This window comes from Amblyomma americanum, chromosome 6 (genome assembly GCF_052857255.1).
Source record: "Amblyomma americanum isolate KBUSLIRL-KWMA chromosome 6, ASM5285725v1, whole genome shotgun sequence".
Taxonomy (NCBI): domain Eukaryota; kingdom Metazoa; phylum Arthropoda; class Arachnida; order Ixodida; family Ixodidae; genus Amblyomma; species Amblyomma americanum.
The window spans coordinates 198,985,056-199,008,865 of NC_135502.1; the positions used below are offsets into that span (position 1 = coordinate 198,985,056).

General features: G+C 47.5%; 1 protein-coding gene across 1 annotated transcript in view; it reads right to left on the reverse strand.

The window, feature by feature from the left end:
• LOC144095163 (calcium-activated chloride channel regulator 4-like) overlaps positions 1-23,810 on the reverse strand; it is a 601,494-nt gene that overhangs the window by 298,123 nt on the left and 279,561 nt on the right. Inside the window, exon 6 of the mRNA XM_077628955.1 lies at positions 529-699. Coding sequence (XP_077485081.1) covers positions 529-699 — 171 coding nt within the window. The remainder of the gene's footprint in view (positions 1-528; positions 700-23,810) is intronic.

Below are 23,810 nucleotides of genomic sequence, written 5' to 3' on the forward strand. Positions count from 1 at the left end.
CTATCAGGCAGTGGCAGCAGTTGGGCTGACGGGGATGATCATAAATGACTGCGCCCCCTCATTCCGCGATGCAAACGCTTGTCGAAGCTTCCTACAAGACGACGTCGAAAATGCGTCCAGAAGAACGCTTTCTGCTTGTGCAAGCGCCATGACTAGTGCGACATGACCGATTCTCTTTACGTAGTCTAGCGCTCCACGGAACGCCGTCTGGTCAGTGTGAAGCATTATTAACCTGAAGATTGGGTCGGTCACTGACCAAGTCGAGATCGAAAATGACATATCGGGTCCCATACGGGCCTTTGTTCACAATTAGACTGCCTCGGAAAAAGGGGGAGGCTGTACAAACTTCAAGTTTGTCCTTAAGTCTGTATAGCTTCCCCCTTTTTCCGAGACAGTATTATTGTGATCAAGGACCTCGTATTGACCCGAAAGCGTCCTTTTCGTTTTTGACTTGATCAGTAACCCAATTTTTAGGTTAACATCGGTTATTTTTTTGGCAAAATTGAAAACGCGTTCAGGTTCACTCACCGCTGCTGAATACGGCATCCTCAGGAGGGCCTTAAGTGTGGACTTGCGAGCGAGGTCCAGGAATAGGTGACAGTCCGGTCGCACCAAGCCCGAGAGCGTGGCCGCGCACTTGCTGCCATCTGGCAGTGACAGCAGCCCGGACAAGCCTTTCGCTTGGCTCACTGGGTACACCTAGTTATGAAAGGACCGCCAAAAATACCGTTATTTTTGTTAAAATGTGACGAGAGGTAAAGTTGAGGCGAAGCTACTTTTATTTGTTTCATTACACCCTCACTAAGAAGGTTCGGTTCAATGCAAAAAAAAAAATTATCCAGTGTTTAAATCCGCTTAAATCGATGTGTTATGTGCGAAGGAAAAGGGACGTAAATGATGCCGCCGTAAGCGACAACATAGCAACCAGATGCCACAATTCACAAAGCTTCGAACAACTTTTTCGGGGGCGGCTCGGTTCAAATTTTTGGAAATGACTCGGGTAAAATTTAGAGGTGAACCTCGTGTCATATATGGTCAGTTATGGCTGGACAACGTTGGATTTTGGTGCAAATCAGCCAAAGTCAATTTCGGGGGTGGCTCAGCCAAAATTTTGGCAATAGTCGGGGACAAAATTGGAGGTCGCCTTCATGCAGGGCATGCCGAATTATGATTGGACATCGATTTCGGGCCACATCCACCGAGGTCAAAGTTATGAGGTGGCCGAGGCTGATTTTTCAAATGACCTGGCCCAAATTTGGAGCTCACCATCGTGCCATGTTTGCTCACTCATGGTTGGACATCGATTGTGGTGCAAATTGGCCGAAGTCAAATTTTGGCGATGGTAAAAGCTAATCTTGGATATGACTCGGGTCAAATTTGGAAGTCGCCACTGTGTAGAGCACATTGGTTATGGTTGCACATCTTTTGTGGTCCAAATCAGCCAGGGTAAAATTTTGGGGGCGGCCTGGGCAAATTTTTGTAGTGACCCATGCCAAATTTGGACGTCGTCATCCTGTCGGGCGCGGTCAATTACGGTTGGACATTCATTTTGGTACAAATAGTCTAAGGTCAAAGTTTGGGGGAGGGTCGGGCCAAATTTTGGCAATCGCCATGGCCACATTTGGAAGTAGCCATCATGTCGGGCATGCCCAGTTACGGTTGGACATCTATTGTGGACCAAGTCTGCCAAGGTCTAATTTTTGGGGTGGCCCGGGCACAATTTTGTTAGTTACCCAGGCCGTATTTTGAGGTCGTTATCGTGTCGGGAGCGGTCAGTTATGGTTGGACATCAATTTTGGTGCAATTGTGAAAGGAAAAATTTTGCCGGGTGGGCTGCGCCAAATTGCGATTTGCCTGGGCCAAATTTTAAGGTCGCCGTCGTGTCGGCCACGCTCAGTTAAGGTTGGACATCGATTTTGGTCTAAATCGGCGAAGGCCAAATTTGAAAGATTGCCAGGGCCAAATTTCTGCCGCTTGGCGTCAAAATTGTTATGGGAACGAGGCATGCACAAGCAAGATTTTAATTTGGCTGTGACGATCGCAAGAGAGCTTTCGACTAAAACATGAAGAACTATAAATACTAACAATAGCAGGCAACGAGCAGCGTGCAAGCGGCACTGAAGTTTGTTCACTGCACTCCAAAAGTGAGCTGCCATGAGTGTTTTGGGTTGCGATAGACGCGAGACCATATTCTGAGCCATAGACACCTTGCCTAGGCGCCCTCTGCAGAGCCCAGTTAGCGTGCATCACGTATACTTGGATCACAGCGCGGAAGCTTATATCTTCAGCGCAGGCAGGTGACGTGGAGGACCACTACGGGTGCTCATAATTAATTCTTGCTCCTCTCGCTAGGCTATGTGTCATGGCGCTGCGATCGACACACCAAAGCTCAGCGTAAGTTGGCCATGATGCTGTTAGAAAAAGTAGCCTACAAGTGCTGGCTTGAAATGTGGCGCATCCACTAAGAGTCAAAGGAGGGGAGCTCCCCTCTTCGCAAGTTTTGGCCAGAAAGCAATAAAGTATTAGGCGGCGGTCTTGAGCCGCTGGTACAAATACCGGAGGAGATGTTGAGAATGAGGGGCTCGTAGGTCTTCGAGTGCTCTGAATATTCCACAGCTGAGAGCCGAAAACGGGAGATTAGCAGTACACAGGACCGCAACAGCAAATACTGAATCTTGCTGCATCAGGAAGCTCAGGAGCGCGAAGAAAACACGGGAGTGCTAGAACAATGGCCAGCTAATTGAATCGATGGCACTGAGCACACAAATGTGCTTTCAGCGTCGGTGCTCCATTCGTGATTCAATGCTGACAGCTTAGAAGGAGCTTGTACGGGTAGGATTGATTATATGATTTATGGCAGTATTTGAAAAATACATCGTGAAGCGTACACCGCAATCAAATACACAAAACGAGGAAAAAGCACGAGACGATACACAGCGCTGAGCACCAACTGAAGCTTTTATTTCAGGGATATCATGCATAGAAGGACTGCTCACTCCAAAGATTCAATACAATACAATATTTATTCTGCACAATCAAATACAGAATACACGTAATAGGCCTGTCAAAGCCTCAGAGGGCTTGAATGGCAGTGCCTGGTGGTCAGAAAACAAGAAAACTCAGAAAGTTGTTACTGTAGATAGCAGTGAAAGAGAAAATGTAAAAAGGTGACTGAAAAAAAAAGTTAAGTGCTTTTAAAAGTCTTTTTATCTCTTGTTTAGTGTTCGCTTTTAAAACAGGCGCTGGTAATTTGTTAAATATCGCGGGCACATAATACTGTCGCGTTCGTTTTCCGTATTTTGTTGCAGTCTTGGGGACTATGAAAGGATCCTTTGGTCTTAGGCAATGGGTTGGTGTGTATAGTGTTTTAAAATCATTGTTTCAAAAATGGTTAATTGTAAAAGTTTCGACCATAACAGACGTAGAGGAGGGCATATTCAAAACCTTAAACACACCTGTGTCTTTCTTAGGGCATAAATCATATACCATTGACAACAGCAAGGAAGGTAAAATTGAATTAACTCTTGGGCTCCATCTCAGGGTGCAGTGACCACACACAGTCAAACCATAACGGATAATACTGTAAACTAAGGCATGAACGATTGCTTTTCATACAGAAATTGGCATTAGGCATCGAATATTGTACAACATACAAGAAACCGCGCGCATTTTTTTACAGAGGTGGGACAAATGAGAATTCCATAAAAGATCCCTGCCAGAAAACAACCCAAGATATTTAACAGAAGATGCATATTGAACAGGTTCACGAGCGCATACATTAGAGTCAGATGGGTGTAAGAATAATGGTTTCATTGGTAGAATTTTTTTTTATTGGACTATGGAAAGAAGTCGCGTTTTAGTAAGGTTAATGCCGATTAGATTAGCAAACCAGTCCATGGCTCTGGTTACATTATTCTGTAATGAGCTAAGTGCGTCATAGTAATTAGTTGAACAAGATACAAGTACCGTGTTATCGGCGTATTGATACACATGATCATCTAATACATTGGACAGATTGTTCACTTAAATGATAAAGAGCAGGGGGCTTAACATAGAGCCCTGAAAACTCAAGTATAAATAGAAGCAAAATCACTGAAACTGTTCCCCTCTTTTACACACTGTCGTCTATCATGCAGAAAGTTAGATAATATGTTCAAAAATGATCCACGAAGGCTTAGCAGAGACAGTTTTTGAAGTAGAATGCCGAGACAGACAGTGTCAAACGCCTTAGATGCGTCCAAAAAGAGAGCCCATGCTACCCGATTGCGATCTAAGGTTGAATCTAGCAGATCAGAGAAAACGTCTAACAGTGTTTGAGCACCTCTCCCCTGCATAAATCCGCACTGATTTACATTACATTATTTACATTACTGATATACATTTGCATTTACATTACTGATATACATTATGTTTATCTAGAAAGTGCGTTAATGTATGAGCCATGTGTTTTTCTAGTATTCGCGCTATACAGGGAATTACCGAGATTGGCCTCTAATTTTCTATATTGTTGCGCGCACCTTGCGTATGATGTGGAACTACAATAGCGGTTTTCATTTCAATTGCGATTGCGCCAGTACCCAGAATATGGTTCACAAATGATAGTAGCACATGTTTAATGGCGTCGAAGTTTCTTTGCAGCTCCCTGACTGATATCTTGTCAAAGCCAGGTGATTTGTTCTTAAGGTTAAACATAATAGACATGAGTTACTCAAGCGAGAGTAAAGAAAGATATGCTGAATCTAGCACACTCTTATTTATTGTACACGCAGACGGTCGCGGCGGTATTGATCCCGAAATGCTAGAAAAAAAATTTATTAAATACGTTTGGCACAGTGATATCATCTGCAGAAAAATACGATGAAAGGTTTTGTTTAGGAGCGGAAATATTGTCCCCTTAAAGGCTGTTGATAAGAGACCAAGTTTTTTAATGTCATGCCGTGCTTCTTGAAATTTAAAAAAAATTGCGTTCAGCCAGTCTAATCATTTCGTTTACTTTGTTTCTGGCGTATTTATATTTTAGGCGCAAGTCATTGCTGTTTGGCGAGCGCTTGGCCTTAGTCCACCGCAAATCTTTATCCTTTATAGCAGCTAAGATTTCGGCGGTCATCCACAGCTAAGATTGAGTTAACTGATTTTGACAACACGTGTTGCAGCATGCCCAATGAAAGCAAGGAGAGCAATTGAATTCGCGGTACACATTTTCTGGTGACACCATGAATAGAAAACTATACCAATCGGTTTAATTGACTAGTTAGTAAAAAGCCTCACATCAGTTGTACGGACTTGTGTAAAAGGGTTAAGACGTTTTGGTGAAAGGACATTCGCAGTCTGTTCCAGTGAACAGCAGACGAAGTAATGGTCAGATACCTTGACCTGTGCCAATGGCAGATTTGACTTTCAGGTTATAGGCGCGAACATTTACATGATCAATGCAGATGTAACAAGGCGATGAGACAAAAATTCTTGACGAGTTGTCGCATGGATAGTAGTTTCAAGTCCCCATTTTGATAGCGCATCTAGATAATCAGCAACTATTCCTACTGTCGGGCGTAGCGTATCTATGTTGATGTCACCTGTGACGCAAATACATTCATCAGTTCCTAGACGAGATAACACACAGTCAAGCTCGTCCAGAAAAAGACGCCTGTTGGCCCTAGGCGGGCGATATACCGAGAGCAAGGTAAGCGAAAATTGAGGATTAGATAAGCGGAGTGTGATAGTTTCAGCATGATCGAAAGGTAAAGTTACTTCGGAGGCTGACCAAGCGTTCTTTATGAAAGCAGTTATGCTCCCACCTATGCCGACAGGGCGAAAAAGTGAGAATGCCTGATAGCCTGGTAGCGTAAAACGAGTGAAAAGTGCTGAAGAAGTATTTATCTCGGTGAGAACGATGGCATCAAAAAGCAATGGAACAGAAGAAAGAATGGCTACCAAACTGTCCCAGTGCTTAAGAATGCTTCGAATGTTTACATGGATAGCACTGAAAGCATTCTTACGTGGAAAGAGGAGAAATCGAGAGACTTCTGCAAGAGTACTAAACACCTTGAAATAGCTATTGCCCTTACTAGACAATTCTGTCAATGTCCAATCTTCTCCTAATTCGAACCAGTGGAGCGCCATCTTCCTTCCTTGCGAAAACCCTTCCATTTTTGGTCCAGACGTGCTTGAAGGATTTTTCTTTTCCTTCAGTGCGAGCCAGCAAGAACAGCTCACGATAAGCTCGTGTGAGGTTGTCATTGAAACACAGCTGTGGAAAATCATCCTGAACTAGATCAGGTAGTTTTTTGCGTGCTAAAAGCCACTGTTCCTTAGCTTGAGTAGAGCACATCTGGACGAGAATAGGAGGCACAGAATTCACCCTACTGCGAAGACGGTGAATAGTAGAGACTTGGCTCGGCTCATAGTCAAAGAACTGAAGTTTTTCAGCAAGGTCAGCAAGGAATGATAGCAAGTTCTCTTTAGGCTTGCTGGATAACCCATGTATTTTGAAATTCATTCTCGTGCTATGTTGTTCCATTTCATTCATTTGTTCACTCTTTTTGTCAATCAGATCTGACTGGATCTGGACGGTAGAAGACAGCGAGTCCATTTGGCGCGTAATTCCGCCGCCTCTGCTTGATTTATTTATTTATTTTACCCTCAAGGTCTGGAGCATTGCCGAGGGGAGCGGTTGGATGAGATACAATACAGAAAAAATAACACGTAGCAGACAAATTAATGATCGACATATACAATGGTGGCTAATGCGGTTCTAAAATGAGTAATGTCTACAATGCTGGCAATCAGTCCGGGAAGGTGGTTCCAGTCCTTGGATGTTCGAGGAATGAAGGAGTTGCTGCATGTTTTCGTCCTGAGTGGAGCAATTCCAACCTTGTGTGCGTGGTCCAGACGAGATGAGATGTACGAAGGCGAAGGGATGAGTGCGCTACGAATCTTGGGACAAATATGAAAAATTTTAATGAATAAGCAAATTCGAAAAAATTTCCGACGAGAAGTAAATGAAGAAAGGTTTAACATGCGTTTCGTTGATGATATGCTAGCAGTACGATGGTAGTTATGCAGAATGAAACGAACGGAGTTATTCTGGACAAGCTCCAGGGCATAGGTTAGGTTAGCACAGCTAGGGTCCCAAATACATGCAGCGTATTCTTGTTTGCTAAGGATTAGTGTCTTGTACAGGAGAACTTTAAGTGAGCTGAGGGCAGGAGAAAATTACGGGGAAGGTAACCAAGCATGCGATTAGCATTGTTAATTATGGTGTTAATGTGAAGGGACCAAGAAAGATCAGAAGAGATATCGATGCCGAGATAACGATAGGAAGTGACGAATTCGAGCACACTGTTATTTAGGTAATAGACCCTAGGACTGCATAAATATCTGCTGACACATAATGCTTTACATTTAGATGTATTAAGGTCCATTTTCCACAAGTCCCACCAATTACTAATAGCATCCATATTGTGTTGCAAGGCATTAGTATTATCCGAACTGTTAATTTCCCGAAAGACAACACAATCATCAGCAAACAAATGAATGTTAGAGAATACGCAGTCAGGTAGGTCATTAATGTATAATAGGAAGAACAGAGGACCTAACACAGAGCCCTGAGGCATGCCAGAACCAACGGAACATAATGATGAGTTGATATTGTTAGATGATACAAACTGGAAACGGTTTAAAAGAAATTGTTCATGCCAAAGTAGGATGTTAGGTTCAAGGTTTAGTTTTGCTCGTTCCTAAATGAGTCAGCTATAACTGATGTAATGTATTTCAAAGCATCGTCTCCCTCTAAACATTTTTCTTTCGCATCTTGAATCTGTTCCTGCTTTTTTAATTGTTTTATCCAGCCAGCTTATATGGTTCCAGAACAATCTTGGACCCGCTTTATTGGCGTAGCAAACTTGAGCCAGCCAGCGATCAGAGGACCGTTTTATTTTAGCCTGGACGAGGACCAGCACTTCCTATTCCTTTTGTCGATGAGATTCCAATTTTTGGCGTATTTCCTCTACAGAAAACTGCTCCCTCTTTGCTTTTCTGTGTTCCCGTTATGCAACAGTCGTTGTTCGATGGCCTTCCTAATCGCTTTATTCCACCGACTTCGTGGCTTTTTCTTTCCTCTCCAGTGGTTTACTCCCTTTGCTTGTTTTATTTTTCTACTATTGAGTAGTTCTAACTGATTATAATCCCACTTTTCCATGGGCCGTTTTCCTATTACATCCCCTAGGCCGGCCGCAATTGGCGCTATATGTTGGTCATTTAATTTTTCGTACTCTTTTTCACTTCTCTGCATTTCACTTTTGATCAGTGGTCTCAAATATAGACTAATACCCTTATTATCACTACCCCAGCCTGTGTTTCCTCTCTTCGTCTATTTCCATTATTGTGAGCTTGCTATACATCCCCTCCGATATTCAGCAGTAGTCACTGGTTGTCTACCGGTTACGGGATTCCCACTTGATTTATCCTTGACACTTAAATTCTCTATTTACAACAACTAGGTTGTGTCGCTCACTGTAGTCTAGCAGTTACTTCCCGTTACAACCTCTGTATCTATCCAGATCCTCGACGTGGCCATTCATGTCACCCAGCTGAATAATACCGGCACCGTCTTCAATCTGCATTTCAACTTCATTGAAACACTTAACTAGATCCTCGCTTCCTTGCCTGCATTTGTCCTCTGTCCCTAAATAAACTACTCCTAGCCATGGCATTTTACCGGCAAGTGTACCTGATACCCAGACATCTTCTTTGAAAGTTGACTTTATTATTTGCCAATTTGTTCTTTGATGTATCAGCATACCTACTTCTCCTCCTTTCCTCTTCGCTGTTGTTCTCTTGCTTCCTTCCCAGATGTAGCCATCAATAAACGGTGGATCTTCTAGATCCCTTAGATGTATCTCGCATAGCGCGTAGGCACCTACTTCTTCGTCCTTTGACTGCTGTTCTATTTCTAACCATTTTGCTCTCTTTCTACCGCCTTGCATGTTTATTGGCTTGATCCTGGTGTTAAATTTCTTTTTTTGTAGCATTTTTAGCGCTACGCCGCCATTGTTACACTTTATTCATCGCGTCTACCTACCCCTACACTCTGAGCCGCTGTGGACCCCCTAAAAAAGCTTCTGGCCGGCCTGCCAGGCGCCAGCCGATCTCTGCTTCTAACCTTCCTCTAAAATGGATGCCATCTCGTGAAACGCATCTGCTAAAGCCTGTTCTATGCACTTCCCTGTTTATGTCTGCCACTTCAAAGCCCTTCTCCTGGCTTAACTTTCCTATCTCTCGATACACAGCCACGACGTCCTTGGCAACCTTTCCGTTCCGTCCTTGCACCTCCGGCACTGTGCACACCACGATCTGCACTTGCTGCGCTATCGCGGTTATATCGCCAACTCCCTCTTGTAATCTTTCCACTACTTGCGCGGCGTCACTATTCAGGACATCAATTAGCCCTGCCGCTACCTCTACCAAATTACGCTCTGCAACATTCTCAGAAAGTTCGCTTTTTGACCTTCTAAGTGCTGCGGCCATTGTCATGACTGGGAATGACTCGACTGCTTCCCGCTTATCAACCTCTACTTGCTTCATTATAGTTCTTTTGCACCTCCTCGCATGTCAGGGTCAGCCATTTTTGCATCCAGTAACTGACTAAGCTGCTCTTGGAGCTTGCGCTTGTCTACCCTCTCTACATGTAGCTCTCTTCCTAGGGCATCGATACGTAATGCTAGGTTGGTGTTCGCTTCGCCAGCCCTGTCCAGGCATGTACCTAATATGCAACATTTACACATAAAATCCGCGCCTTCGGTCTCCTCTACAGATTCTAACCAAGTTTCCTTCAAATTCAGTGACGCCTCACAATCTTTGCACTTAACCTTCAGTTGCTTGTCCATCTAAGAAGCACCCTACCTTAGCAAAATGCTCACTAAATGCTAGAAATAAAACACTTGAAACCACGTGCCCAAGTAAAATTTTGCCTACCACAAAATCGGATCCCCTAGAAAGGGAATAACTACCCGTCTATACTGGTTAATTCACAAATGAGTGCTTCAAATCTATAGCTGCCGGCCGGGAAAGAACCGGCCGTTAGGTCACAGACGTGCTTTTTCTCCTGCACTTCCCCTAACTAGACTAAATCTCCACTAAAGCTAAACTCAGAACATCAAAGGAAATAACTAATCTATTCAACGTAGTCACGGCGCTCTCGCCGTCGTCAGTCCGTCCGCTCCCGGTCACCGCGCTTAATCCGAAGAGCACTGAAACATGCGTCCTCATAGCACGGCTGTCAAACTCAAGCTCAAAAAGTAGCACCTACCTTAGCACCGCGACATGGCTATAAAAGAAACCTTTCACAGAAGCATCGCGATTGAAAATTTTGTTTTTTGTCCAAGCAAATTTACTATACATCGGGGAATTCCCCTTAACGCTCTTTGCAGCAAATGCCGGGTGATCAGGTCAGTCTTTGAGAAAATTTTAATAGCTTTCTATCTTTTCACTATAGAGGCTCTGAAACACATCCCGAGCATGCCTTATAAGTCAGTTAACTTGCTAGGTTATGTTGGAAGCAATTTTTTAACAACAGTTACCCTATTACCGATTTCTATTTTCTTTACTTGCACTCAAGCGGCTGTATTTCGATGGTGGCGAAATATTAAAAAAAATGTGGTATATGTCGTCGTCGAAAGTGGAGGGAGGCGTGCAATGTATGGCAGGCAAGGCGCAGCACATTCAAGGACGGGTCAAGGACGGCCCTCTCTCGAACAGGTCTCCCGGAATGCTCGCGAATAAGTTGAGCCGTTGCCTTCTAGTGTGGTTCCTTCGCTAGTTCGATGCAATCGGCGGCAGTGTTGCTGACACGGGAGAAGAGTCCTGCGGTCGTACGATAGCGTTCGTGGAAACGCGCGTAACATGAATCTTTGGCATGGACTCTGGCGTTGTTAGGTACTCATTCATGGATGCGCCGTGTGTGCTTGCTGTTTACTGGCAATCTGAGGCGCACAGCTTCTCAGCCTGCCGTCTGCACGCGCGTCGTCCTGGCGTCGCGGCTTTCAAGCGATGAGACCGCCCGGCTTATGCGCTGCGCTGGTACGTAACCCTACCAGTGTTGTTTGACAATCAAGTGACACCTTCGTGGTGGAGCGGCTCAGAGATGAAAGAGAGGGGCTGGAGGTTCATAAAATTAAACGAATCAACAAAACGCAGCGGTTATTGAGAGCAACATATACCGAACAGGGGGCCGCATGCGACTGCAGGGTCTTATCGAAATGCTCGACAGATGTTTCCGCCGTCCAAACATGGCTGCCCTTGGCGCTCTCAGGCCCGCACAGCGAGTTTCCACTTTCGGCGCGCCGGTTCCTAGTTAATCGCGCGGACAGAAATGTTCCCTTCAGGCTCTAGCTGTTCTAAATCATGTTCTCTGCCCGGTGCCCTGCGATGAATGGACGATGTTCGCGAGTTTCCTCAGAACGGGGTCTCAAAACACTAATTTCCTATAACGCTCTTGTGTTATGCAATGTAAGTACACGTTTAAGAACCCCAGTTTGCCGAACATAGTACAGAGCTCTGCACCACGACGTCTGCTATAGCTCAGGTTTAGCTTTCGGACATTAAACTCCGGATACCACAGCGCTTACTTTCTTCTAATGGGTTGCAAAGTCACTTTCTTCTACTCGTTAAGTTTTTGGGGAGCTGCCTAGATCGGGGCAAACTAAAACTTTTGCTTTCCATAGCGCTTGAATTTCTCAAGATTTTCTGCGGACCTAAGTAACATTAGGTATCCACAGATACCTTTCTTTCAGTTGACATAGTGGTTGCTTCAAGAAACAGCTGACGTTGATCGTGTTTCTTGTGCATAAGACAAAAGGGCTACAACTGAGGCTAGTCAGAAATGCAACCTTGAAGGTATGGTTGAGCGCTATAAAAATACGGAAAGGGAAGAACACACAGGACCAAGCGCTTTCTAACAACTGTTTATTCTCTGAAGAGTCATGCCTATATACACATATTAACGTCAAATTATACACAGAAGAGGTAAGAGCGCACGGTGCTGACAAGAGCGATATGAAGAAAAAAATATAAAAAATAAAAAGATCAACACGTGCCTTTGCAACAGTCCAAGATTACTATTCTTGAGGTAATTAATTCACTTCTCCATAACATGACCGAAGGGGAGCTGACGCATTGCTTATCTGAAGCAACATGCATAGTGAAAGCTTCGATAATTTCGCGTTCCCGCCTGTTTCTGGCCCGACCTATTACCTTGGTGTTTTTTGCATCGGGGTGCATTTGCAGTGTGCGCAATGTGGTGCCAGATTCCCAGATTTTGCAACTTGTACGCGGAATGCTGTCGAAGAAAAAGTAATTTACAGCATTCAGCTTAGCTGTCAACGAACCTACGTAGGGCAAACGCATAGATGCCTGAGCAAGAGGCTCGGAGAGCAAGGAAGATTATGCGAACAAGTTGCAAAATCCGGATATCTGGCACCATATTGCGCACACTGCAAATGCACCCCGATTCTAAAAAACACCAAGGTAATAGGTGGGGCCAGAAACAGGCGGGAAAGCGAAGTTATCGAAGCTTTCACTATGCATGTTGCTCCAGATAAGCAATGCGTCGCTCTCTGGTGATTTTAGGGAGAACTGAATTAAACTACCACAAGAATAGTAATCTTCGGCTATTGCAAAGGCACGTGTTGATCGTTTTTATTTTTTATATATAATTTTTCTTCATATCGCTCTTGTCAGCGCCGTGCGCTCTTTCCTCTTCTGTGTATGATTTGAGGTTAATATCTGTATATAGTCATGTTTCTTCAGAGAATAAACAGTTGTTAGAAAGCGCTTTGTCCTGTGTGTTCTTCCCTTTCCGTATTTTGATAGCGCTCACCAATATCTTTAAGACTTCTTTTGTATGATTTTTTTTAGTAAAGCAGAATATTTCGCGCAGACGGTACTCAGATAGAAACAAATTGTCGCCAGACTCCATCGCAATGATTTCTCTATTCCCAACGATGTCATCGCAATTACTGTTTTACGTGGATAGAGATTCAGTACTTTCTACGGCACAGATTGACACAGCGCATGGACCGAGGACGAGAATAAGAAACACGAAATACAGGAAGGGCGCTGACTACCAACAATTCCTTGCGTCATACAAAACCAGCACAATTTATACCATTCACCTGGACAATGTGATACAATGTAAACGGTTATGTCACAGATCCGAGCGCAGCGTTATCGTAGAGGGGCAGATAGAGGTGAAACAGGAAGAAAGATCCGAGCATGCAGTAGGACAGCTGAGGTTAAGGGGATGAAACCAGGCGAAACGGCGCTGGCCATCAACGAGGAGGGTCCACGAGGATACCAGTGAGCGAAGGAACCTGAACAACAAAAAGCACTAGTCCAGACAGTATCGAGGATCATTTCGCTTGGCCAAGTCCACTGAAGTTTGGTCGTCGGGTTTCGGACTAATCTGGCGCAGATGGTGACGTTACAGATCCGAGCGCATTGCTGACGTCAATGGGGAGATAGAGGTGAAACAGGCAGAAAGATCCGAGCAAGCAGTATGATAGCTGAGGTGAAGGGGATGAAACCATGCGAAACGGCGGGGGTCATAAACGTGGAGGGTCAACAAGGGTACCGGTGAGAGAAGCAACCTGAGCAACAAAAGGCGCTGGTCTAGCCAGTATCGACGATCATTTCGCTTCGCCAAGTCCGCTGAAGTTTGGTCGTCTGGGATCGGAATACCCCGGCGCAGGTGGCGACATTACAGATCCGTGAGCAATGCTGACGAAGAAGGGGCGATAGAGGTGAAAGGCAGAAGGATCAGAGCGTGCTGTAAAATGGGTGAGGGGAAGAGGATGAAACCAGGCGTAACGGCGGTAGTCATCAACGAGGAGGTTCAACGGCGCGATACCGGTGAGCGAAGGAACCTGAGCATCAAAAGGCACTGGTCTAGACAGTATCGACGATCATTTCGCTTCGCCAAGTCCGCTGAAGTTTGGTCGTCTGAGATCGGAATACTCCGGCGCAGGTGGCGACATTACAGATCCGTGAGCAATGCTGACGTCGATGGGGCGATAGAGGTGAAAGGCAGAAGGATCAGAGCGTGCTGTAAAATGGGTGAGGGGAAGGGGATGAAACCAGGCGAAACGGCGGTAGTCATCAACGAGGAGGTTCACCGGCGCGATACCGGTGAGCGAAGGAACCTGAGCATCAAAAGGCGCTGGTCTAGACAGTATCGACGATCATTTCGCTTCGTCAAGTCCACTGAACTTTGGTCGTCTGGAATCGGACTACTCCAGCGCAGGTGGGGACATTACAGATCCGTGAGCAATGCTTACGTCGATGGCGAGATAGAGGTGAAAAACAGAAGGATCCGAGCATGCTGAAAGATAGGTGAGGTGAAGGGGATCAAAACGAGGCGAAACGGCGGTAGTCATCAACGAGGAGGGTCAACGAGGACACCGGTGAGCGAAGGAACCTGAGCAACAAAAGGCGCTGGTCTAGACAGTATAGACGATCATTTCGCTTCGCCATGTCCACTGAACTTTGGTCGTCTGGAATCGGACTACTCCGGCGCAGGTGGGGACATTACAGATCCGTGAGCAATACTGATGTCGATGGGGAGATAAAGGTGAAAGGCAGAAGGATCCGAGCATGCTGTAAGATAGGTGAGGTGAAGGGAATGAACCCAGCAGAAACGGCGGTAGTCATCAACGAGGAGGGCCAACGAGGACACCGGTGAGCGAAGGAAACTGAGCAACAAAAGGCGCTGGTCTAGACAGTATAGACGATCATTTCGCTTCGCCAAGTCCACTGAACTTTGGTCGTCTGGAATCGGACTACTCCAGCGCAGGTGGGGACATTACAGATCCGTGAGCAATGCTTACGTCGATGGGGAGATAAAGGTGAAAGGCAGAAGGATCCGAGCATGCTGTAAGATAGGTGAGGTGAAGGGAATGAACCCAGCAGAAACGGCGGTAGTCATCAACGAGGAGGGCCAACGAGGACACCGGTGAGCGAAGGAAACTGAGCAACAAAAGGCGCTGGTCTAGACAGTATAGACGATCATTTCGCTTCGCCAAGTCCACTGAACTTTGGTCGTCTGGAATCGGACTACTCCGGCGCAGGTGGGGACATTACAGATCCGTGAGCAATGCTTACGTCGATGGGGAGATAAAGGTGAAAGGCAGAAGGATCCGAGCATGCTGTAAGATAGGTGAGGTGAAGGGAATGAACCCAGCAGAAACGGCGGTAGTCATCAACGAGGAGGGCCAACGAGGACACCGGTGAGCGAAGGAAACTGAGCAACAAAAGGCGCTGGTCTAGACAGTATAGACGATCATTTCGCTTCGCCAAGTCCACTGAACTTTGGTCGTCTGGAATCGGACTACTCCAGCGCAGGTGGGGACATTACAGATCCGTGAGCAATGCTTACGTCGATGGGGAGATAAAGGTGAAAGGCTGAAGGATCCGAGCATGCTGTAAGATAGGCGAGGTGAAGGGAATGAACCCAGCAGAAACGGCGGTAGTCATCAACGAGGAGGGCCAACGAGGACACCGGTGAGCGAAGGAAACTGAGCAACAAAAGGCGCTGGTCTAGACAGTATAGACGATCATTTCGCTTCGCCAAGTCCACTGAACTTTGGTCGTCTGGAATCGGACTACTCCAGCGCAGGTGGGGACATTACAGATCCGTGAGCAATGCTTACGTCGATGGGGAGATAAAGGTGAAAGGCAGAAGGATCCGAGCATGCTGTAAGATAGGTGAGGTGAAGGGAATGAACCCAGCAGAAACGGCGGTAGTCATCAACGAGGAGGGCCAACGAGGACACCGGTGAGCGAAGGAAACTGAGCAACAAAAGGCGCTGGTCTAGACAGTATAGACGATCATTTCGCTTCGCCAAGTCCACTGAACTTTGGTCGTCTGGAATCGGACTACTCCAGCGCAGGTGGGGACATTACAGATCCGTGAGCAATGCTTACGTCGATGGGGAGATAAAGGTGAAAGGCAGAAGGATCCGAGCATGCTGTAAGATAGGTGAGGTGAAGGGAATGAACCCAGCAGAAACGGCGGTAGTCATCAACGAGGAGGGCCAACGAGGACACCGGTGAGCGAAGGAAACTGAGCAACAAAAGGCGCTGGTCTAGACAGTATAGACGATCATTTCGCTTCGCCAAGTCCACTGAACTTTGGTCGTCTGGAATCGGACTACTCCGGCGCAGGTGGGGACATTACAGATCCGTGAGCAATGCTTACGTCGATGGCGAGATAGAGGTGAAAGACAGAAGGATCCGAGCATGCTGAAAGATAGGTGAGGTGAAGGGGATCAAAACGAGGCGAAACGGCGGTAGTCATCAACAAGGAGGGTCAACGAGGACACCGGTGAGCGAAGGAACCTGAGCAACAAAAGGCGCTGGTCTAGACAGTATAGACGATCATTTCGCTTCGCCAAGTCCACTGAACTTTGGTCGTCTGGAATCGGACTACTCCGGCGCAGGTGGGGACATTACAGATCCGTGAGCAATGCTTACGTCGATGGCGAGATAGAGGTGAAAAACAGAAGGATCCGAGCATGCTGAAAGATAGGTGAGGTGAAGGGGATCAAAACGAGGCGAAACGGCGGTAGTCATCAACAAGGAGGGTCAACGAGGACACCGGTGAGCGAAGGAACCTGAGCAACAAAAGGCGCTGGTCTAGACAGTATAGACGATCATTTCGCTTCGCCAAGTCCACTGAACTTTGGTCGTCTGGAATCGGACTACTCCGGCGCAGGTGGGGACATTACAGATCCGTGAGCAATGCTCACGTCGATGGCGAGATAGAGGTGAAAAACAGAAGGATCCGAGCATGCTGAAAGATAGGTGAGGTGAAGGGGATGAAAACGAGGCGAAACGGCGGTAGTCATCAACAAGGAGGGTCAACGAGGACACCGGTGAGCGAAGGAACCTGAGCAACAAAAGGCGCTGGTCTAGACAGTATAGACGATCATTTCGCTTCGCCAAGTCCACTGAACTTTGGTCGTCTGGAATCGGACTACTCCGGCGCAGGTGGGGACATTACAGATCCGTGAGCAATGCTTACGTCGATGGCGAGATAGAGGTGAAAAACAGAAGGATCCGAGCATGCTGAAAGATAGGTGAGGTGAAGGGGATCAAAACGAGGCGAAACGGCGGTAGTCATCAACAAGGAGGGTCAACGAGGACACCGGTGAGCGAAGGAACCTGAGCAACAAAAGGCGCTGGTCTAGACAGTATAGACGATCATTTCGCTTCGCCAAGTCCACTGAACTTTGGTCGTCTGGAATCGGACTACTCCGGCGCAGGTGGGGACATTACAGATCCGTGAGCAATGCTCACGTCGATGGCGAGATAGAGGTGAAAAACAGAAGGATCCGAGCATGCTGAAAGATAGGTGAGGTGAAGGGGATCAAAACGAGGCGAAACGGCGGTAGTCATCAACAAGGAGGGTCAACGAGGACACCGGTGAGCGAAGGAACCTGAGCAACAAAAGGCGCTGGTCTAGACAGTATAGACGATCATTTCGCTTCGTCAAGTCCACTGAACTTTGGTCGTCTGGAATCGGACTACTCCAGCGCAGGTGGGGACATTACAGATCCGTGAGCAATGCTTACGTCGATGGCGAGATAAAGGTGAAAGGCAGAAGGATCCGAGCATGCTGTAAGATAGGTGAGGTGAAGGGAATGAACCCAGCAGAAACGGCGGTAGTCATCAACGAGGAGGGCCATCGAGGACACCGGTGAGCGAAGGAAACTGAGCAACAAAAGGCGCTGGTCTAGACAGTATAGACGATCATTTCGCTTCGCCAAGTCCACTGAACTTTGGTCGTCTGGAATCGGACTACTCCGGCGCAGGTGGTGACATTACAGATCCGTGAGCAATACTGATGTCGATGGGGAGATAGAGGTGAAAGGCAGAAGGATCCGAGCATGCTGTAAGATAGGTGAGGTGAAGGGAATGAACCCAGCAGAAACGGCGGTAGTCATCAACGAGGAGGGTCAACGAGGACACCGGTGAGCGAAGGAACCTGAGCAACAAAAGGCGCTGGTCTAGACAGTAAAGACGATCATTTCGCTTCGCCAAGTCCACTGAACTTTGGTCGTCTGGAATCGGACTACTCCAGCGCAGGTGGCGACATTACAGATCCGTGAGCAATGCTGACGTCGATGGAGAGATAGAGGTGAAAAACAGAAGGATCCGAGCATGCTGAAAGATAGGTGAGGTGAAGGGGATCAAAACGAGGCGACACGGCGGTAGTCATCAACAAGGAGGGTCAACGAGGACACCGGTGAGCGAAGGAACCTGAGCAACAAAAGGCGCTGGTCTAGACAGTATAGACGATCATTTCGCTTCGCCAAGTCCACTGAACTTTGGTCGTCTGGAATCGGACTACTCCGGCGCAGGTGGGGACATTACAGATCCGTGAGCAATACTGATGTCGATGGGGAGATAAAGGTGAAAGGCAGAAGGATCCGAGCATGCTGTAAGATAGGTGAGGTGAAGGGAATGAACCCAGCAGAAACGGCGGTAGTCATCAACGAGGAGGGCCAACGAGGACACCGGTGAGCGAAGGAAACTGAGCAACAAAAGGCGCTGGTCTAGACAGTATAGACGATCATTTCGCTTCGCCAAGTCCACTGAACTTTGGTCGTCTGGAATCGGACTACTCCGGCGCAGGTGGTGACATTACAGATCCGTGAGCAATACTGATGTCGATGGGGAGATAGAGGTGAAAGGCAGAAGGATCCGAGCATGCTGTAAGATAGGTGAGGTGAAGGGAATGAACCCAGCAGAAACGGCGGTAGTCATCAACGAGGAGGGTCAACGAGGACACCGGTGAGCGAAGGAACCTGAGCAACAAAAGGCGCTGGTCTAGACAGTAAAGACGATCATTTCGCTTCGCCAAGTCCACTGAACTTTGGTCGTCTGGAATCGGACTACTCCAGCGCAGGTGGCGACATTACAGATCCGTGAGCAATGCTGACGTCGATGGGGAGATAGAGGTGAAAAACAGAAGGATCCGAGCATGCTGAAAGATAGGGGAGGTGAAGGGAATGAACCCAGCAGAAACGGCGGTAGTCATCAACGAGGAGGGTCAACGAGGACACCGGTGAGCGAAGGAACCTGAGCAACAAAAGGCGCTGGTCTAGACAGTATAGACGATCATTTCGCTTCGCCAAGTCCACTGAACTTTGGTCGTCTGGAATCGGACTACTCCAGCGCAGGTGGGGACATTACAGATCCGTGAGCAATGCTGACGTCGATGGGGAGATAGAGGTGAAAAACAGAAGGATCCGAGCATGCTGAAAGATAGGTGAGGTGAAGGGAATGAACCCAGCAGAAACGGCGGTAGTCATCAACGAGGAGGGTCAACGAGGACACCGGTGAGCGAAGGAACCTGAGCAACAAAAGGCGCTGGTCTAGACAGTATAGACGATCATTTCGCTTCGCCAAGTCCACTGAACTTTGGTCGTCTGGAATCGGACTACTCCAGCGCAGGTGGCGACATTACAGATCCGTGAGCAATGCTGACGTCGATGGGGAGATAGAGGTGAAAAACAGAAGGATCCGAGCATGCTGAAAGATAGGTGAGGGGAAGGGGATCAAAACGAGGCGAAACGGCGGTAGTCATCAACGAGGAGGGTCAACGAGGATACCGGTGAGCGAAGGAACCTGAGCAACAAAAGGCGCTGGTCTAGACAGTATAGACGATCATTTCGCTTCGCCAAGTCCACTGAACTTTGGTCGTCTGGAATCGGACTACTCCAGCGCAGGTGGGGACATTACAGATCCGTGAGCAATGCTTACGTCGATGGGGAGATAAAGGTGAAAGGCAGAAGGATCCGAGCATGCTGTAAGATAGGTGAGGTGAAGGGAATGAACCCAGCAGAAACGGCGGTAGTCATCAACGAGGAGGGTCAACGAGGACACCGGTGAGCGAAGGAACCTGAGCAACAAAAGGCGCTGGTCTAGACAGTATAGACGATCATTTCGCTTCGCCAAGTCCACTGAACTTTGGTCGTCTGGAATCGGACTACTCCCGCGCAGGTGGGGACATTACAGATCCGTGAGCAATGCTGACGTCGATGGGGAGATAGAGGTGAAAAACAGAAGGATCCGAGCATGCTGAAAGATAGGTGAGGTGAAGGGGATCAAAACGAGGCGACACGGCGGTAGTCATCAACAAGGAGGGTCAACGAGGACACCGGTGAGCGAAGGAACCTGAGCAACAAAAGGCGCTGGTCTAGACAGTATAGACGATCATTTCGCTTCGCCAAGTCCACTGAACTTTGGTCGTCTGGAATCGGACTACTCCAGCGCAGGTTGGGACATTACAGATCCGTGAGCAATGCTGACGTCGATGGGGAGATAGAGGTGAAAAACAGAAGGATCCGAGCATGCTGAAAGATAGGTGAGGTGAAGGGGATCAAAACGAGGCGAAACGGCGGTAGTCATCAACGAGGAGGGTCAACGAGGACACCGGTGAGCGAAGGAACCTGAGCAACAAAAGGCGCTGGTCTAGACAGTATAGACGATCATTTCGCTTCGCCAAGTCCACTGAACTTTGGTCGTCTGGAATCGGACTACTCCGGCGCAGGTGGGGACATTACAGATCCGTGAGCAATGCTTACGTCGATGGCGAGATAGAGGTGAAAAACAGAAGGATCCGAGCATGCTGAAAGATAGGTGAGGTGAAGGGGATCAAAACGAGGCGAAACGGCGGTAGTCATCAACGAGGAGGGTCAACGAGGACACCGGTGAGCGAAGGAACCTGAGCAACAAAAGGCGCTGGTCTAGACAGTATAGACGATCATTTCGCTTCGCCAAGTCCACTGAACTTTGGTCGTCGGGGATCGGACTAATGCAGCGAAGATGGTGGTGTCCCAGATCCGTGCGCAATGCTGACGACGATGGGAAGGTAGAGGTGAAACAGGCAGAAGGATATGAACGTGCACTAGGATAGCTGAGGTGAGTGGGATGGAACCAGGCGAAACGGCTGTGGTCATCAACGAGGAGGGTCAATGAGGATACTGGTGAGTGAAGAAACCTGAGCAACAAAAGGCGCTGGTCTAGACAGTATAGACGATCATTTCGCTTCGCCAAGCCTGTAACATGATTTGTGTCGAACTAAGCAACGGCGGCAACTACATGGTGGCAGCAACAAGAAGAACTCGTTGGGTTTATTAGTACGCCTTTATATAGGTGATGGAGGCGGGGAACTCACAATTCCAAGCGGACAGGTTATGGTCGCGACATGATAAGGCAGTCAGTGCGCTGTAACGATAAGGCAGATAGTGTACGCCCGATACATCTCCTCGGAGGTAACTGTTTTATGTTCAGTATACTTGATTAAATTGAACATCGTAATGAAGTCATTGGGGTTGCTTGACTGTACGAGCCGACCTTCTTGGGGCCGGTGTTGGCTTAGGAGAAGGTGTTGGCATGTGGCGCACAGCACTTGAGGACGCAGCACTGCTGATGGTAGGCTGTTGCTCTAGCGAGTGAGCAGGTGATAGCCCTGTGGCATCAGGCGAGATGTCTGGAGCAGTTGGGCCGGGGTCGACGGGTTCGCACTCGAGCGAATCACTATCGTCGTCACTAATGTCTTTTTCAAACCTCTCAAGCGTTTGCAGATGTCGTCTGTTGCACTTAATGGCCCGATTATCCTCGGCTTGCACTTCTTAGGGCCTGAGAGCAGTATTGGCGACGACTGTACCTTTTTGACAATGATTTGTCCCCGAACCTCACTACTGATCCTTTAGCCAGAGGAGGTAGAGGCTTTCCGCTTCTTTTCTGAATGTGCTTCTTCACCGCAGTTGTCGGCACAGCACCAAAATCTGGAATATTAGCTCTCAGGCACCTGCCTCGAAGAAGTTCCCCAGGTGACCAGACGTCTTCCAGCGATGTACAACGGTAGGCCTGCAGACATAGCCAGAAGCCTTCCCTTGACCGTTCACTTTTTTTCAGGATACGCTTCACAACCTGGACACCCTTCTCTGCCAGTCCATTGGATTGTGGGTAGTGAGGACTGGATGTGATGTGAAAAAAGTCGTATTTTCTTGCAAAGGCTGTGAACTCGTGGCTTGCAAACAGGGGCCCATTATCGGTGCACACTTCAAGCGGTACGCCGTACCTCGCGAACATTGCACTCAGTGCCACGATTGCCGTCCTTGCCGTAGCATCGGTAAGTTTCTCGACTTATGGCAAGATGGAAAGCGCATCAACCGCCACGATGTACGAGCTTCCTCCAAATGAAAAAATATCTTCGCCAACTCGATACCACGCACATCCAGGAACTGGGCGCATCAGCAGTGGTTCTTGCAGTTGCTTGTATGCAAATTCGCGACAAATGGGGCCACTCTGGATCAAAACCGTGATGTCACTGTTGCGACCGGGCCAAAAAACAAGACGACGAGCCCTTTCTTTGCATTTCTGCAGTCCCAGGTGCCCAGCATGAATTCTAGCCAAAATATCACGCCGCATGCTTTTTGGTATGACCACTGTCGTGCCTTTTAACAAAATACCATCCACAACGGAAAGCTCAGAAGAAAATGGCTTTAGTTCCCCTTCGATATTCTCACCGGTTAACAGGCAAAAGACAACAGCGTGCGGGTGGTCCTCCGGAGTCGTTGCATTTATCAGCTTTTCACGTGTTGCATCCGTGACCATAGAGCCCAGATAAGCAACTGCGTGTACTTCCACGTCGTCCGTGGCGCCAGTGCTGTCGTCTTGAGCCACCGGAGACGATCGTGACAGCATGTCTGCCAAGATGAGTTGCTTTCCCAGGACATACTGCAACACAAAGTCGTACTGGAGAAGTTTTAAAACGACCTTTGGAGGCGGGGAGGTATGTCACATATTCCTTTTGCAGCTATGGAAAGGGAGGTTTGTAGTTCGCCTCGATGAGAATCTTTTGTCCGTAAACGAACTGATAAAATTTATCGCAGCCAATAAACAGTTCTTTTAGAAGACCCTTTCGGACGTCTTCATCGCTGCTTCGACTGCCGTCACCACTACATGACAATATGCTGAGCACCTCTTTTTCAATTTGTGCATAACGCTGCTCAGATTTCGTTAGCACACGAGATGCATATACCACGGCCCGCCATTGGCCGTTGTGACACTGGAACAGCGCTGAACCTATGCCGTCTTTTGAAGCATCACAAGTGATCTTCGATTCTTTTCGGGGATCAAACATGGCTAGTACAGGCGTCGTGCTCAGAATCTATACGACACTTTTTCATTCCTTGATGTGGTTTTCAGTCCACTCTAACTCGGAATGCGATTTGATAAGCGCTCTCAGTGACGCAGTTTGCTCAGACATGTGCGAAACGTGTTTACCAAAATAGTTCAGCACACCGAGCATGCGTTGAACATCGGATTTGGTCTTGGCCACGGGTGCTTGCAGCAAAGTTTTAACAAGTTTAGTGTTTGGCGAGATGCCCCTGTGTGTGATGATATCACCTAGGAAGTGCACTTCAGTGACGCCAAACTTGCATTTTTCTGCGTTGAACGTTAGTCCAGCTTTCCCAGCAGCTTTCATGACTGCTACTAGTCTTCGATCATGTTCTTGTTTGGTTGCGCCCCAGACCAAAATGTCGTCGATGTACACATGTACGCCTGGAAGGCCATCGAAGATTTCGCTCATCTGTTCTTGAAACACTTCGGGAGCCGATGAAATGCCGAAAGCAATCGGAGATAACAGTATCTTCAAAAGGGGGTAGCAAAAGTGCATATTTATGACGTCTTCTTGTCAAGTAATATCTGGTGAAAACCAGAATTAGCGTCCAAACAGCTAA